Genomic DNA, 16835 nt, shown 5'->3' with positions numbered 1-16835 from the left:
CGCGTAAATATATAAATGTGTCGTTGAAACCCACCACCACCCTACTAGTAAGAGTTGTCACGTAAACAGAAGCAATTATATTCATTGTTAGAATTCAGAATCACAATTAGAATAAAGAATCACTTATATGTTGATCTCATGATTAAGGTTTTGCTCACACTTTCATTATTTGTCCATGACGTTTATAGTTTTCCTGAATCCGTGACCTGCAGTGTAAAATTAGCATACAATTTCCATAAATGATAACCAACACTGACTTGACGTTTGATTTGATGCATATATACGCGAGCGTGGAGGGTTTAATTATTACGAACAGAAGCGTCATTAAATGCAAGCGTAGGAGCCCGGCGACAGTTCTCAACGGAGGCCGCTTCACGTGGTGCTAACTGTTCACCTCCTCTGGATCAATCCGGAGTGGCCACCGCGTTCTTGACCGTGGCCCTTTGGCGCATGTCTAACGGCGCACTGCCATCTAGTGGCCACAGATGCGTGAGTGCATCCCAAGCCCCAATGAGGCCCTAATCGGAGGAGTGATTATAAGTCGCTTCTGAATCGCTCGCATGCCCTTCAGGCATGTGTGGGTCGCAGCCCCCACCCACCGCCGCTTCGACGACTGCCACGCTGCACGTGACCACCTCACCTGATGTTGGTGCCGTGCTTGTAGATCTTGCACGTGTCAGAGGGGAGCATCCGTGACACCAGGGGGACTGCACGACACACGCCACAGCGGCACATCAGCGCGGCACACTCAACGGGCCCATCACCAGCTCCACTATTGATATTTTTTTTATTTTACCAGGTAAGGCCCACTGAGCTATATTGCACTTTTTCAGAAGTGACCTGGCCACAAATAATAGATCAGCGAAGTTGGTTATCACGTGAAAATGTATATCAGCCAAATACTCTAAACCCATGTTGATTCTGAATTTGGAGGGGAAAAAAAACCAGAGGACACAGAGAAAAATCTACATGACCACAGGGAGAAGATGCAAACTCCAAATATACAGTACAGGGGTCAGGGTCGGGTTCGAACCCACGACCTCCTGTATACCAGGCGAGGTAGGCAACATCTCGCCACTGTGGCACCCTGAGGTAGTTAACTACAGGCCGTCACCGGCCCAGTGTTGGCCACAACTGTGCGGCACCCATGACAGCGAGGGTTTGGCACACTCGATCTGGGGCTGTCAGCCAACACACCTGGCGCACACGTCACCTTATATCTGGATTGCGTCACCGTTTTTGTGTACGTGCTGTGCACAACGTGTAATAATTTCCAGTCTGGTTTCCGTCATTAAAAGGGTTGGTGAAATTCACGGGTGATGCAGTGGTTCATGAACTGCACTATAAACCCAAACAGCCGAGTCCGATTCCTAGCTATGGGTAATTCCCAAACACATTAAACGCCGGGTTATTGGAGATTTCAGTACCTCTCCCTACTTTCTGGTTCTTTCAGGTAAAGTCACGTCGATAGAAAAAATAAAAGAACACGACGTTTCGGTCGCAAGACAAGCGTCCATCATGGATTCAAGACAAGGTGGTACAAATGCTGGGTTTGTCATGGGTTTGAACCTTGCTCCTCTAGGATTGCAAACGCCACAGCCACTCGGTGGAATGCCATTGACCGAAAACGGGCAAAATGGCTCGATCCAATCACCGCACACCAGCACGCAACGCGCATGCCCCCGCACTTGGCTGATAAATACAGGCTCCTATTGGAAATTCTGATGGCAAAAGTCTCCAATGTACTCCCTCGGTGCTTGGCTGCATATGCGGTTATTGCGCGAGACTCAAGATTACAGATGTTTGCCAACACGCTGCACACAAAGTGCAACAAACAATACAAAAAAATACCAGACTTAACATTCCTCCATAACGAGCCAATAGCCACAACAACATGTGAAAACCAACACACTCCAATGCTACCACATTTGCAAGTTTTCCCATTCCCTATTGTTAAAGAGATTAGGACATTCCAAAAGATCCCTATGGATTACCAATCCAGCCTACCAACATGATCCGCCACAAAAAGCACTCCAAACAAATCATGGCACTTCCGACCCCATGCCTAGTGTGTAGCAATCTTTTGAGAATAATGAGATTTAATTATTGAAACATGCGCATGGGGTTACTGAACAGAAAAAAAATACAAAAGACTCGTTCGAAAATAAAGCTTTGAGATGCTTGTGAACTATGAAAAGAACACACCAAGGCCAGGCAAAGCAGTGAGAATGCTTGTGGGTCACGTGTGTCATGATTTCAGGATTGTGTTTACAATGGTTCTGTGTGTGTCTCTTTCACACAAACACAGCGCACCGGTCCGACCCAACGGCAAAGCTTTATTCTCATTTTTATCGTTTTTGCCCAATGAATCCCGATTGTGCGATCGGAATTTCACGAGATGAAAATTCCATTCAGATCTTTTGTAGAGCAGAGCAATCCTTGGTATAAGAGAACAGCCCATAGAAGCGGTTATCACAGTTACCTTTGACATCTGATTCTGACATTCCTTCCAGTGACCTCTGTTCTACACATTAGGGGGCAGCACATTCCCATGCACTCTGCCATGGAGGACTGTGTTTGCTGCATGACAGTTGACCGATGTTTTTCATTCTCACAGCTGTAATTTGACCAAATTAAGTGTGAGAACCAAATTTATTGTGAATGCGTTTTTCCGTGTGCGCAATCATTGGTGACCAGGATGAGACCATCAACTCAATGGACTTGGATTAATTTGGTTTCATAACATTTCTAAAGGCAAATATACAATATTTACTAAACATAAAGGTGACATTATATCTCAGGTTTGTTAAAAAATATATAGTTTTAGAGATTGAAGTAAAAAGATCTCATTCCGTTTTTTGTAAGCAGTAAGTGCAATTTGTAAAGCAGTAACAAGGAAATTAGTACTCCGCTTGATTACCCGAGTGAGCCAGTGGTTTACAGTAATTGTTAACTAATAGCAGGACATGACGATTTATAGCAAGCAGTAATAGCTATCCAGTCAGGAGCTTTTCACTGCCCATTCATCAGCGGACGCAAGCATGGCATTCAGGTCGCGTCGTTAGCCTCATTACCGCAACAGCCTCGGCCAAACAAGCACCTTATCTCCATTTAGTCGACCTTCGACGAAACGTTTTTGTCAGTCTCATTATTGCTTAAATCAAGGGCCACTCAGCCAAGGCCACACTTGCAATGGTAGGCCTCCAGTTACCAGCTCTTGCTGGATCCACCAGAGTGAACGGCGTTATATTGAGCATACGTTACGGCGCATATAACAATTAACTCGATGCCCCATAATAATTGTATGAATGTTTATTATTGGGTGGGAGGGGGGAGCTCATGATTTGATTCAAGATTTTTAATTTCATCTCGTTTTTATGTCTCGTTTGTATAATTAGGTTCACATGATTCGCATAAATATAACATCATCTAATTGCATACATTGTAAATATTAAATTCCAGCATGCAGGATAAGTTGCATGTATTGTGAGCATAAGAATCGATTTTAGTTGAAAAATCAATGCAATGTTGCGCAGTGAGCGTTGCAGACTTGACGTAAATGACAGAAACCCACCCAACTTTCCCACAGCTCTACATTATGCCGTAGCAGCTGCACAAATTAAACCAGCTCGCATTACAGTAATATTATTTTACATGTTACATTAATTCGATTCTACTTTACATGGCCCATTGGACAGTGCAATTTGAATTAAGTTATATCTTGTTTAAACTTATATCCACTCTGTTCTATTTATAGCCGGGTCGTTTTGCCAAGCTGCCCGTTGCCGATGACCTATAACCCTCAAAACCCATGCGGTGGACAGAACTCACCCCAGCTCTGGAAGTCCCAGTGCAGCTCCAGGTAGAAATTTCCAAGCTGCAAATACAAGGAGCAGGTTACATGCCATGGGTGAGGTCAGCTCTTTCATCAATGCCAAGGCAAGCATTCTTTCTTGCCACAAAGGCACTTTTTGTACTTCAGTTTATGAAACAATCCATGACGTCTCACCTGCTGATAGTATAATCCAACCCTTCTGAGAGTGGAGTTGTAACGTGTGGCAGTGTGGACTCGCCCTGAAGAAAGGAGAGTTGAGTAAAATCTCTCCCCGAAACTGGTTGGTGGTGTTTGGCGCCCGAAGATCCAAGCCGGCACTTAGTGCCAAGTAGTGTTTGAAACAATGAATACTGCATCATCATAAGACCTACTTTGCCAGTACCAAAATAAAATAATAGGATTTTTACCCTTTTTTCTGGCAACAAAACTGAAACCTTTTTACAAGGAATCATGTGTGCATTAACCACAATACTTGTGGTCAAAATGCAAACAAAAAACACTCTGATAATATGTGCATTGTCCTTGAAACTGATTGGTCCACACCAGACATAGCTTTCTTTTGAGCCTGCACACATGATTCCTTGTATAAAAGGTTTCAATTTTGTTGCCAGAAAAAAAGGGGAAAAACCCTATTATTATATTTTGGTACTGGCAAAGGAGGTCTTATGATGTAGATGCTTACCCTAAGCCCTCATTACTTTGATAGTGCATTGTCTTTAAGCTGTACGCCTTTTGGCGTTATCTGGTCTAGCACCAATTGAGACGAGGCTCAAAAGAAAGCCGTAATTAATACTGCATCGCATCCACGCAAGTTTCATAATTTAAAATGTTTAACCTTTCACGAGAACTTTCAAACGTGTTTAACATTACAACTAGAACAAGAGAAATATCCCTTATTCTAATAACGTTGAACGATAACAGATGAGCGTTGTAACGATTCACCCCCACCACCTTCCCTCCCCACTATGAACTTCCAGTGGCTGCAGCTGTCAAGTCAAACCATTACATAATTTGTATGTATGCGTAATATACATGCAAACATTAAGCCCCCCCAGCCTCCTCTGGCCTTCACACCAGCTTGGTTCACAAGTGACGACGTCACATTTATCATTCTATTTAATAACGAAACAGTAGGAGGATTTCTCCACAAATCTGGCTGTCCGTCTGATGATGCTAGTTGTAATTACTGGCGAAACGTCGTAATCGAATTGTAAATGTTGTGGGTTTACTCTCCAACACACCGATCGGTGTGCTGTACGAGTAACGAATTGCCATATTTTGTTTATGTGACAAACCTTACTAATTGGTTATGTCGGGTGGTGGCGAGTTTAACGACACATGTATATTAAACGCGATCTAACCAAAAAAATCTCTATTATGAACCCATTATATACAACATATACAAATGAACAACATTGATTCTTACCCACAAAATTTGATGCATGTAATATGAGATAAAGAACTGATTTACATCGATAAACCAATGCATCATTACACCCGTAATGCTTATCAATTATATATATGGAGTGGGGTGAAAAGCAATAAGGAAACAAAAAATCATGAGGATTTTATTTCAGGGAAAATAAGTCAGCAGGAATGTAATGAATCACTTGTTACAACAACGTTAACCTCACCTCAATATACCAGTGTCAGTATATAACAATAAATTATTTACATCTGATGCAAATTTTAAACAAATGTTCCCTAAAGATAATTTAATGAAAAGGAACAAACTAAACAGGAACAATGGGACAAAAAATAAACCTTGGATTAAAGTGTGACCCTTCATCTCAGTGTGTCGGAGGGGTGCCTCACTCACCATGTGTGGCCCTTTTGTCAGTTTACTGCTCGATAACCGCCTCTCCATGCAGTGAAGATTTTACGACCATACTTCACTACCCTGGTCAGTGCGGGTTGGTGAAGAGCATACGACAGTAAAATTCGAGATTTTGCTCCACTGCCCTCGACTGCCCACTAGCTAACTCCACAGCCCTATGATGACCTGGTTTGTGCATGGTGGTCACCCATCCAAGAACCAAACACGCTCAACGCCGCTTAAATTCCGATATCCGAGAAGATCAGGTGCATTGGTGGGCAATTCGGTCACAGGCATTGAGTGAATCGTTACCCTCCACAGTAATCACGTGTTCACAATCTGTAGGACGTGAACATCTCGGCAAGACCAGGGCTACGACACTCGTGTCTTCCGTCTCGTCACATCCACCTTTGACGAGGACAAAGCGCCACTCACCTCCCGGAGCGCTTTCAGCAGGCGAGGCCGCTTCTCTTCCACGTGCTCACGCGACTGCTGCTTCAACTTCCTCAGCAGCGTCGTGACTGTGGGCGCACGCAAGCGTCGCACAAACATGCGCATCAGTTCGCAAGCGAGCGGCCCGCCACCTTGCCTAAAAAACCTCAGCCACCCATGTCGATGTGTCATGACAGTCAGGGCTTCATTTCTTGCTGAATATTTTTCCGGGTCGCTGGTAAAAACCAGAAGATGTCACGTGACTAGTTTTGTTGTTGTTGTTGCTGCTTGAATAATCCCTTGACATGGAACATCTCGTTTGCAAGGGTGTCAATTGTAGTAGCCACAGCCATACCAAGAGGATTACTACTGGTAGGAGCCACCTGGTTACACCAGCCCACAGGGGATTATTGTGTCCGTCCGTCGTGCATTCAAAAATGGGAGGTTGGAGAGGGGAGCGTGGGGAGGGGCTGGGTGGGGAGGGTGGGGAGGGGCTGGGCTGGGTGGGGAGGGGAGGGTGGGGAGGGGTTGGGTGGGGAGGGTGGGGCGTGGGGCTGGGTAGGGAGGGGCTGGTCACCCCGTGGTGCCCTTATAAAACTCAACGTTTAACCTACTCATGCCGGCTTGTTGCCGCCCTCACAGTCGGCCATATTTGCGAAATACACCATGCCGCCGTTGACCCTGGCCATTGACCGAGCAACCCAACGTGCCTACCAGCTCCCTCCGCAGGAATGTGTTAAATGTGGTGTGCCGGGTGCGGAAACATTTTCTGGATTGCTGTCTCAGAGAGACCTGGCTAAATTTAAACCTGAGACATGGATCCCAAGGATAAAGGTCAATTATACCTACCGCAATCAAATAATGACATAGAACGAACAGAAGGATTTCTTAAGATTCATAACAAGGTGAGAGGTTGTTCAAATGTCAACTTTCTCTTTAAAAAGGGAGACCTGTGTAAAAAGAACTGTTAGCAACTTCTTCGGAAAAAAATTGCAAATTGTTAGGAAAAAAGTAGAAATGCTTATAAATGAATAATTATATTTACATGAATCACTAGACCCATTAACACCACGGTAATTAAGACATACTTACAGCAATGATAGCTGGCTAAGTGGTGCTGTGGAAAAAGCACTTGATTTGCAATCAGAGTTCAAATCCAGGCCAGAGGTTTTGACTCGGCTCATTTTACCTCTGGGAATGATGAAAAGACTACCACTGTGGTATAAACAAAAGTCACCCTAATGAAAGACTGGACACCGTCGTAGAAATGTGAAATGTTCACCAATGGCACAGGGATGACAACACAGCTAAGCATAGAACCACATTCATTTTAGCAAGAAATCGTTTTGCGTGACCTTTTGAATGATAAAATACGAACGCTTTATCTTTAAACGGTGTAAATGCTAGCAATAGGTTTGATTTTATGTGCCCTGCTTTTATAAATACATATTTGGTCTAAACATGGGCATTCCAACGAAACGCAGAAAGATGAACACACGCATTAGATAACACACACAACATAGCTACATCAAATTTATGGTTAAGAAAAGTTACATTGAAAAGCTTGGCCAGAACACGTGGCTAAAAGGGAGGATAGCAAATGGACAATACCGATGACAGACAGCAAAGGTTGGAAAGCGCCAGAGAGATCGACCACAACGGAGATGGGGCCACAGGATTAGGTCGTGTGCAGCAGCAAGATAGACTGTTGCATCGCAGGACTGTGACAGATGGCGATAACATGGGGAGACCTACATACAGCAGTTGATAGAATAACAGTTGATGATGATGATGGTGAAATAACAGCACGCACAAAAATAACCATTGGCACCGGGGGACTGTTCAAAGAGGGGCGCTTACTCATCTGCCGGTCTCCGTAGCTGATTGCCTCGGCGAGGGGGCTCCATCCCTGGGCATTCTTCACCTTCACGGGGGCATTGTGGGCTAGCAGCAGGTGAGCACATTCTGTGGAACAAGTACAGGAGGTTATGGGCACAAAAGACAAATATCCCCCATACAGCTGTCACATACTGTTGGGGCAAGTGTTGTTAGCGAGCACCTATGAAGGCCAGTACGGCACACGAGGGGGTTGGTGGCCAGCAGCACGACCTACATCCTTTGTCTCCCTGGTTGCGATGTTTACACACCGCACCAGGTACTCATTTGAGGCTGAGTCGACCTAGGGGAGGCTCAGGACTGGTTGAAATAATTGTCACTGGTGTTGGCCGTGAGTGGGAATTGAACTTAGGTGCCCGGGTTCAGAGAGCAGCACGCAAACCGCTACACTACTTGCCCTCTCTTAAGAGCACAGACACTTGGCTACACGCAGTACGGAGGCTTGAGTTTCTTCGATCCGACAAAATCATCCTCAGATGCCTCAATACAATCAAATACTCCTTGAATGTATCCAGAAGCTAAGCAAAGTACAATCCTGTTTAGTAGATTGATGGGAAAAGGATTGGAGATTAACACTAGGCATAGTGGCTCACACCTGTAATCCAATGATCAATGTCAGTGACAACTGCCATCAAGTGTATTTTGTATCGTAGCTTTTACGGTGATGGCAGCCTGTGTTCCAGTGTATGATCGTGTGGACATAAAGCAAAGGGTTGTGCTCCAGCACTTTACAGACAAGTATTGGTGGTATAATGTATATTTCTGAAACTCCAAAACTCTCTGGGCTGTGAGGTGGCCAGGAGCTAGCAGTCCAGGAATGGACCATCGAATCGTGCAGAGCTCTATAAGTTATGCTGTCACATGTATGTTTTCTCCAGGCACTCTGATTACGTTTCATATATAAACACAATAATTTATAAAATTGGCCAAGCATTCCGATGCAGGGCCCTACTGAAAAAAAACGGTCTCAAGTCTAGGCGAGGCTTTCCTGGGTAAAGACCATTATTATAGACAATACGCATTTGTGGTTTAACACCGTGCACCATACTAGCTACTCCACGTCTTAATTACAACCTTGAAGTTTTTTTAATTGAATCTAATTATAAAGAGAACAAGGAACTCTATAAAATTGGTCAATTACATGTGCTCAACAAAATCACTCTCCTTCGATTAAACAACCTAATTTGAAGGTAAAACATGGTTTTGTGCTAACTGCAGGACAACTTAAAATAGATCTCAGGGCAAATCTATACTTAAATGTACACTATTGAAGTATAGAAAGTTATTAATTGGCTGTTCACTGCATGCGCGGCCTAACGCTATACATCTCCCCGGAAGAACTGTTTATTATTATTTATGTTTTATTCCTCAGCAAGGCAAAGCCAAGCTTCTAGTGACAGAATTATTCTGACATCAAGTTGACCCCAACCAGACAGGGTTATTTGCAGGGCACGTCCACTGCCATAAAATTAATTCAGAGAAACTGGAGACACTTGCAAAACACAATGTCTCAATTTCACTGCTCTTGGCACACTGGAGTAAGAAAAACATCTTAAACATAACATTTAACACAGAAATAATTTAAGGGGACTTGAGTATGACTGCAGTACAATGTTTTTTAACGCACTTTAATACAATTAGGATTTGTAAATGTTTGTATTTTTCGTGAAACCATAAAACAGAAATCTACTGCAGCACTATCTATTAAAAACATGACAATATTTTATTCGAATAGAAATCTACACTTCCTAAATTACTTATTTATTTCCATCGTATTTTGCAGCCTGATAGCAACAAAACAAATGCATTAACACTTCACTGCACGCGTGAATGACGCTACCTAACACTGCCTGCAGCTGAATTACACGGAACTTGAAACAGATGGGAATCCTGGTGCAGACATCAAGCCGTTTTCAGGATATCAACAAAACATGACGCACGCTGGACTGCAGTTAAGAGATAAGAGGGGTAAGCCACCTCCTCCGTTATCTAAGCAGAGCCCACAAGGCTTCAAGACACTTGTCAAAGCCTTGGCACTTCACATGCAAAAAGCAACCACTCACTTGGTGCACTATAACATATCTAAGTTGTATTAATGAACCACCCTGTTAATTAGAAACGTAATACCAAATGATGAAACCTAAAGATGCAATGAATGGTTAGATATTTGAACAGATTAAAGTTAAATTGCTGCCGATGGAGAATTATACACTTGCAAGGGTATGCACATTCCACTGGTATTTAACCACTGAGTGGTCTCGGCACTGCCTTATAATTATACGAGCATGCATTTCGTGGTCTGCACTGTGTGTGAAATAAAGATCAGCATGAGTCATCCTGCCAGGATAGATATTTAAAAGCAGACAAAATAAAATACAGGTGGTTTCCAGTTTACTATGGTCCAATTTACAACGATCCTCATTTACGATGTCTATATAATGCCACAATGCGATTGCTTTGACAGAAACTTGGTTTATGACGCATCTTCCGACACGACTCTCGAACACACATGAATAGAGTCAGTCTGTCTTCTTGGTTCTTTCGGTAAAGTCACGTAGAAGGGAAGTAATAAAATAATAAAAATAAAACATAATAAAATAATTCTCACGACGTTTCGGCCACAACGCAAGCAGCCGTCCTCAGGTGAAACCAGGTCTGTCGAGGCGACAGCGTCTGAATGTGGCCGAAACGTCGTGAGAATTATTTTATTGTTTTATTTTTATTATTTTATTACTTCCCTTCTACGTGACTTTACCGAAAGAACCAAGAAGATGAATCCCTGCAGTCACGAAAGCTTTAAATCGAGAGTCAGTCTGGTTTCCGATGTGACTTGGCGTGGAGTGTTTGCTATTCTCAAGTGTTTTTGTGGATATTTACCTACTAAACCCTGTCAAAAATGGCCGATAAAAGGAAACACACATCGGCAAGTAATGTTTCGACTGTTTCTACTGTCTATGGGATAACACGGTCCGATTTACGATTTATGACAGGGTTTCCAGGAACGAATTGTGTCGAAAAAAGTCGGGACCGCCGTATATGGTAAACGAGAACGTGCGATTGGTTACCAATGGCATCATTGTTTGCAGTAACGCACGCTTTCATCAATCCACTCTCAAATGCGAGGTTAGCAGGGGCGAATTAAATTGTGTGGCTTTAACGCCAATTTCTGAGCATTCACCATGTTTCCCAGAGCACGTCTAAAACTGCACCAGTGGCGCGATTGAATTCCTTGGGAGATGGGTATTGATCTCAGGAGAAAGAGGAACTGGTAAGGCGGTAATGGAAAAGAAGAATTTGGGACATGGGCTGCAAAAAAGATTAGGCCTCATTTTAAATTCACACCCCACATTAAAAATGTAATGAAGTTTTTTTTATTCTAATATTTAAATCCATTTGTAGGCAGCGCATTAGGGGTTGAGCAAAGTGTCTGTTGCACTACATGCATGACCTTTGCATTGCAGGTATAATCAATTCAAAATGCTACACCAAAAAGTCTAAATATATATTTTTTAAAGATATACACGATCATTGCATAAATGTTTGCAATGTAATGTAGACAGACCATTTTTGTTAATTTACTGAAAAATAATAGAATATTCGTTTAGGAAGGCAATTGTTATCTTTTACCAATGCATATAATATAATTATTTAAATAAATAGTGCATCTAAATATAGAAGCACCTGCAGATACAGAACGATCCACACGTTTTCGGTTATAGATGCAATAAAAAATACAACAAAATAACAAAAAGAAAATCCTAAATTGTAAGTATCACTTTGCGGGCAATCGACTATTGTTGTCCTATGGATATAATTCCCTATGCAATAGGAATGTGGAATTTCAATCACTAATGCAGGACTGCGCATTGGGATCCTAGGATGGAATGCGCATTATCAATTTGAATTATTATTAATGCAAATGAGTACTACCTCATGCACTTGGTAAAGGTGTTTAACTGAAGGGCACATGCCATCGAGCAAGTGAATGTCCTTCTTAAAGGTGGTTTTACTCATTAAACAAGCAGTACTGAAAATCTTACCAGTGCCATACAACTGCATATTTTATTAGTTTAGAAATCAATATGACTGCAAGGGTTTACGGGTGTACAGAAACGGACGTTTGTGGGCACTTATTGAGGCCCACATCATAAACTGAAGTGAATCAGGAAAGAGACCAGCTATTAACACAATACAATGTCACGGGGCATTATGCACTTACCTTTATGTCCAAGCATCACAGCTAAATGCAGGGGGGTGTTACCTGTGGAAATGACAAAATGCATACATTTAAAAGCATATCAAACAATGAGCACACGTGAAAAAAGTTGATGCAACGATTGGCAATGACTTCCACACAGCGTTGCACTTAAAGGGCTAAATAATATGTACTAAGAGCCAGCTGTTTTGTGTTCTTGCTCATTAACTATATATAAGTACAATTCACATTTCCAGAGTAACATAAATAAACCACAAAGCAGTTAGCAATAAAACACTATGCTTTATGAAATATACTTCTGATCAATTATGTCATGAAATGTATTTAAAGTACTATAAACCACATTGCTGGAGCATGGCGTGAACTGTTTTGTGTTCCTTGGTCATGATGAAACCATGGCCAAAGTAATAAATCTTAATTTTCTACGGTCTACCTCCACAATTCGATACCTGGAGTACCCTAACAACCAATTGTGTGTACTGTGGAACCTCTTAATCTGGTTGGTACAATTCCAAAAAAACATTACAATTCTGGCACACTGCTGCTAAAGCATGCCTGGACAGGACGTCAACTGAGAGAATATTAAATCTTGCATTAAGTCAACTAGTCACAAGTATTTAAAACAAAATGGAAATCGGATTACTCCTCAAAGGCTGTTTTAATAATCATGTTCTGAAGCTGCACGCAGACTAACACTTACTGCCAGCCAGAACAAGAAGCCATTTCACAAGTTGAGTCATTTTTAGTGGAGTCACATGGCTCCAATTAAGTCATCATCACCTGAGCACGGCAGCTGTACGGCCAAGGGTAGTCACTCTTCGCTGACCCTCACACTGAAATGGTTTGAAAATGCGACTTCACCATTAAAAATGCACGGTTTGTTAATATTTACCAAGAGCCTCTTGTGTGATCGATTTAAATTAAATGTTCAAGGGCATGGTCCTGTTACCGGCTGGCATTAAAGCCAAGACGTCTCACGTGGCCCGAATGAGAATACCACACCTCTTCCTCTGCTCATCATCTCAGCGTTACGTACGGCACGTCGGACGCAGAGTACGTATATGGCATTACCTCATCGCAGCCGCCCAATCCATTAACCCTACACGAGCGCAGCAAGCACCAGGGGAGCCATTCATCTGACTTTTGGTGATAATGTGCCAACGTCTCCATCACTAACAATGCGGCAAATTGCCAAGGCGATGTGTTTCATCCGTTTTTTCGAAGATGTTTGACACGGCCAGAGAGATTAAAACGTGCAAAGCCAAAACACAGCATTGGGGAGGAATCACAACATGAATAATGATTGTTTCTGATAGAGTATAGTGCCCTTAAAACTGGGCATCTCAGTGCTTCAAACACGATAAGCGACTTTACCGCACATCTCATACATTTCAAAGGGCATCCCCAGTGGCAGCTGTCCCTGGTATGCCAGCAGGCATTAGTCTGCCAAAAGGGCACAACGCTTGCTAAGTGTAATACCAATTACATTATTTGTATGGAAATTTCTAACTGGCCTAAATTGGACATGAAACCAAACCACAATGGCCTACTCATCTTCTTGGTTCTTTCGGTAAAGTCACGTAGAAGGAAAATAATAAAATAATAAAAATAAAACATAATAAAATACAATTCTCAGTGAGAACATAATAAAATACAATTCTCAGTGAGAATTGTATTTTATTATGTTTTATTTTTATTATTTTTATTATTTCCCTTATACGTGACTTTACCGAAAGAACCAAGAAGATTAATCCCTGCAATCACGAAAGCTTTAAATCGAAAAATGGCCTACTCGTTTCGGATTAATGTACACTGTGAAGCACACAATGCATTTTATGCGATCCTAACCAGGGTGACCCTGCCACATTTGAATCGCAAACATCTGCAGCAAGAGGTCAACACGTGACTGTTGGGCCATGTCACAACCCCAAGTGGTAGTGAAGTACACAAACCCACCAAACTCGAGCCCTGCTATCCCTAATCAACTAGCCAAGGAGGCATGACTTGCCCTAGTGCTGCCCCTTCGCCTACCCCAAAACCCAAATTGTTCTGCATTACGAGGACCCCATTTCACTTTTTGTTGTCCACAGTACCATACAGAAAACAATAAAACATATTATATCTACATGCACCAGAAAGACCCACTCATCTGCAAGCGGAGGAATCTTCACACTGCAATTACCTCATGCTGTTGGCTAGGTGTAATGGCTAGGCAGGCACAGGCTGCCCTTTGAATCATGTGACAATTAACTTGTATGAAAACATCTTGAATGTGGCCGAGTTAAGTATTGTGTGTAGGGCTTATTTTCTTTTTTTTCTGGGCGCATTACATAATACTGGTCGCGAAAGCCTACGTGTTAAACCGCATTACATGTGTCTCAACATGTGCTGACTTTCTGAGCTCTGCTTTAGCCCCCCTCCCAGGGGCAATCTTGGACCATGCGAAGGGCAGCAGAGCTACAGGGAAGTGGTGTGCTTTGCTATAACAGGAACAGCCTTTTGATAACTAACAATGCACATACAGCATCATCGCGTTAATTAAACACGGTCACTGTGGAAGGATGACAGCATCGATCGTGATGCACATTGCTTTGTTGCGGTGCTGATTTACGCCCATGCCAACAGGCCAGACACAGCTAGTGTTAGGGTTAAAGGTTATTCCTAACCCTAATTTCTTGACTCTCGAAATTCTGTTATCATCCAAACTCCCTTAATGTAACACCATGACCCCAAACTCCTAATTTAAAACGTATTACCCCGACCCTAACTCTACTCTCTGACCTCTGCCCTATCCCTTATCATGCTTTCTCAAGCCTGATTCCATAACCCTAATCACATTTCCCAGCCCTGAATCTATTTACTCAATTACCGCAATCTTGGCCCTATAACCATAACCACAAGGCCCTAGGCCCGAGCTCCTAATCCTAAATCACTGTTCTCAACTCTGACCCCATAACCCTAAACCCCACTGCTGCATCCCTAAATGTACCCCACTGATCTCATCCCTGACCCTATAACTATAACCACAAAACCCAAAGTGCTCTCAATGCCGATTCCACAACCGTAACCGCAGCTCTGAACCCTTAGCCCACGTATCTCAATCCTCGTCCTATAACCACAATCAGAAGACTCAAGTTACGAACTCCAAAACCTTACGGGGCTGATCACAACCAGTCACCCTATAACCATAACCACAAGACATTGATCCCAAAGTCCTTACCATAACGGACTGATCTCAACTCTGCCCCTATAACCACACCGACCCCGGCTGATGCCAAACCACGACCGCCTCGACCCGTGGCCCCAGGCCCCGCTGCTCACCGTGGGCATCCTTCTGCGCGATGTTGTGCGTGCGGATGAGCATCGAGAGACGACGAAGATCCCCGCGGAAGACGCTCTCGTGGACCGGGCAGGGGCCCCCCGGCAGGGCCACCCCGTGCGCCGAGGGCACGCGGGCCTCCCAACGACCCACCACTCCTCCTCCTCCACCACCACCTCCACCACCAACAACACCGCCCGCATGCTGATCCTGCTGGTGGTTGTATTGCTGCTGGTGATTCTGTTGTTGCTGGTCAAGATGTTCGAGGTGGTTGTGCTGCTGCTGCTGGTTGTTGTGCTGTTGTTGCTGCTGCTGATTGTTGTGCTGTTGCTGCTGCTGCAGCAGCAGCAGCTGTTGTTGTTGTTGCTGGTGATTGTTGTGCTGCTGCTGCTGCAGCTGCAACTGCTGCTGCTGCTTGGCAGCCAGGACCTGCAGCTGGAGCTGGGCCGGAGCGCGGCCCTCCGCCTCGGCCTGCGCCCGCGCCCCGTTTGGAAGCGCCGAGCGCCGCAGGACGCAGTGGCCCGCGGGGCCCCCTGGCTTCTCGCCGGTCATGGCATCGTCGAGACCCAGGGCTCCCACCAGCAGCAGCAGCAACAGCACCGCGGGCAAGCGAGCGAGCTCAGCTAAAGCGGGAGGGAATTAGTTTCGGGAACAGCGGCGCGGTGAGCGGCGTGCGGAACGCGCGGGTCGCCGTCTTCTGCTTCTTCTTCTCCCCGCGAGCGCCTCCAGCATCACGACCCCCGGTGCGGGAGACGCGAGATTCGGGACCCTTCGCTCGACATCGTCGAAATTAACAAAACGCCCTGGAGGCGCCCGAGCCGAACGCGGGATGTTGTTGATGTCCTCGGAGATCCACCCTGAGGGCAAATTGTTGATTTGAAAGTCAAGGGAGAGAGTGCGAGGCGGCGTTTGCGCATGCGCAGTGAGGTGCACCGGAGTGTGGCGCGCGCGCGCGCGCGTTTGCGCCTCCACGCGGTGCAGTTCGGAGAGGGTGGGCGAGGAGGGGCGGGGCGAGGAGGGTAGGGGCGGGGCGATGGGGGGAGGGGCAAGAAGAGGTTGGGGTGGGGCGAGAAGGGGCGGGGCGAAGAGAATAGAGGCGGGGCGAGGAGGGTAGGGGCGGGGCGATGGGGGGTTGATGAGGGGCGGGGTGAGGAGAATAGGGACGGGGCGAGGAGAATAGAGGCGGGGCGAGGAGGATAGGGGCGCGGCGAGGAGGATAGGGGCGGGGCGAGGAGGATAGGGGCGGGGCGAGGAGGGTAGGGGCGGGGCGATGGGGGGTTGATGAGGGGCGGGGCGAGGAGAATAGAGGCGGGGCGAGGAG

At 44.7% G+C, this 16835-nt stretch overlaps 1 protein-coding gene across 1 annotated transcript in view; it reads right to left on the bottom strand.

Annotated features, from left to right (window-relative positions):
- The window catches only part of LOC133351856 (ankyrin repeat domain-containing protein 13C-like), a 35790-nt gene extending 19488 nt beyond the window's left edge, over window positions 1-16302 (bottom strand). Inside the window, exons 1-6 of the mRNA XM_061567425.1 lie at window positions 15517-16302; window positions 12199-12240; window positions 7944-8048; window positions 6087-6172; window positions 3832-3877; window positions 641-707 (exon numbers count right to left, since the gene is read on the bottom strand). Of these exons, the coding sequence (XP_061423409.1) occupies window positions 641-707; window positions 3832-3877; window positions 6087-6172; window positions 7944-8048; window positions 12199-12240; window positions 15517-16066 (896 nt within the window). The 5' untranslated portion in view covers window positions 16067-16302. The remainder of the gene's footprint in view (window positions 1-640; window positions 708-3831; window positions 3878-6086; window positions 6173-7943; window positions 8049-12198; window positions 12241-15516) is intronic.
- Window positions 16303-16835: the final 533 nt, after the last annotated feature.

This window comes from Lethenteron reissneri, chromosome 39 (assembly GCF_015708825.2).
Source record: "Lethenteron reissneri isolate LAM-NWPU_2019-01 chromosome 39, ASM1570882v1, whole genome shotgun sequence".
NCBI classification, from domain to species: domain Eukaryota; kingdom Metazoa; phylum Chordata; class Hyperoartia; order Petromyzontiformes; family Petromyzontidae; genus Lethenteron; species Lethenteron reissneri.
Note: the sequence above shows the minus strand (reverse complement) of the source record. Positions and strands in the feature narration are given on the sequence as shown.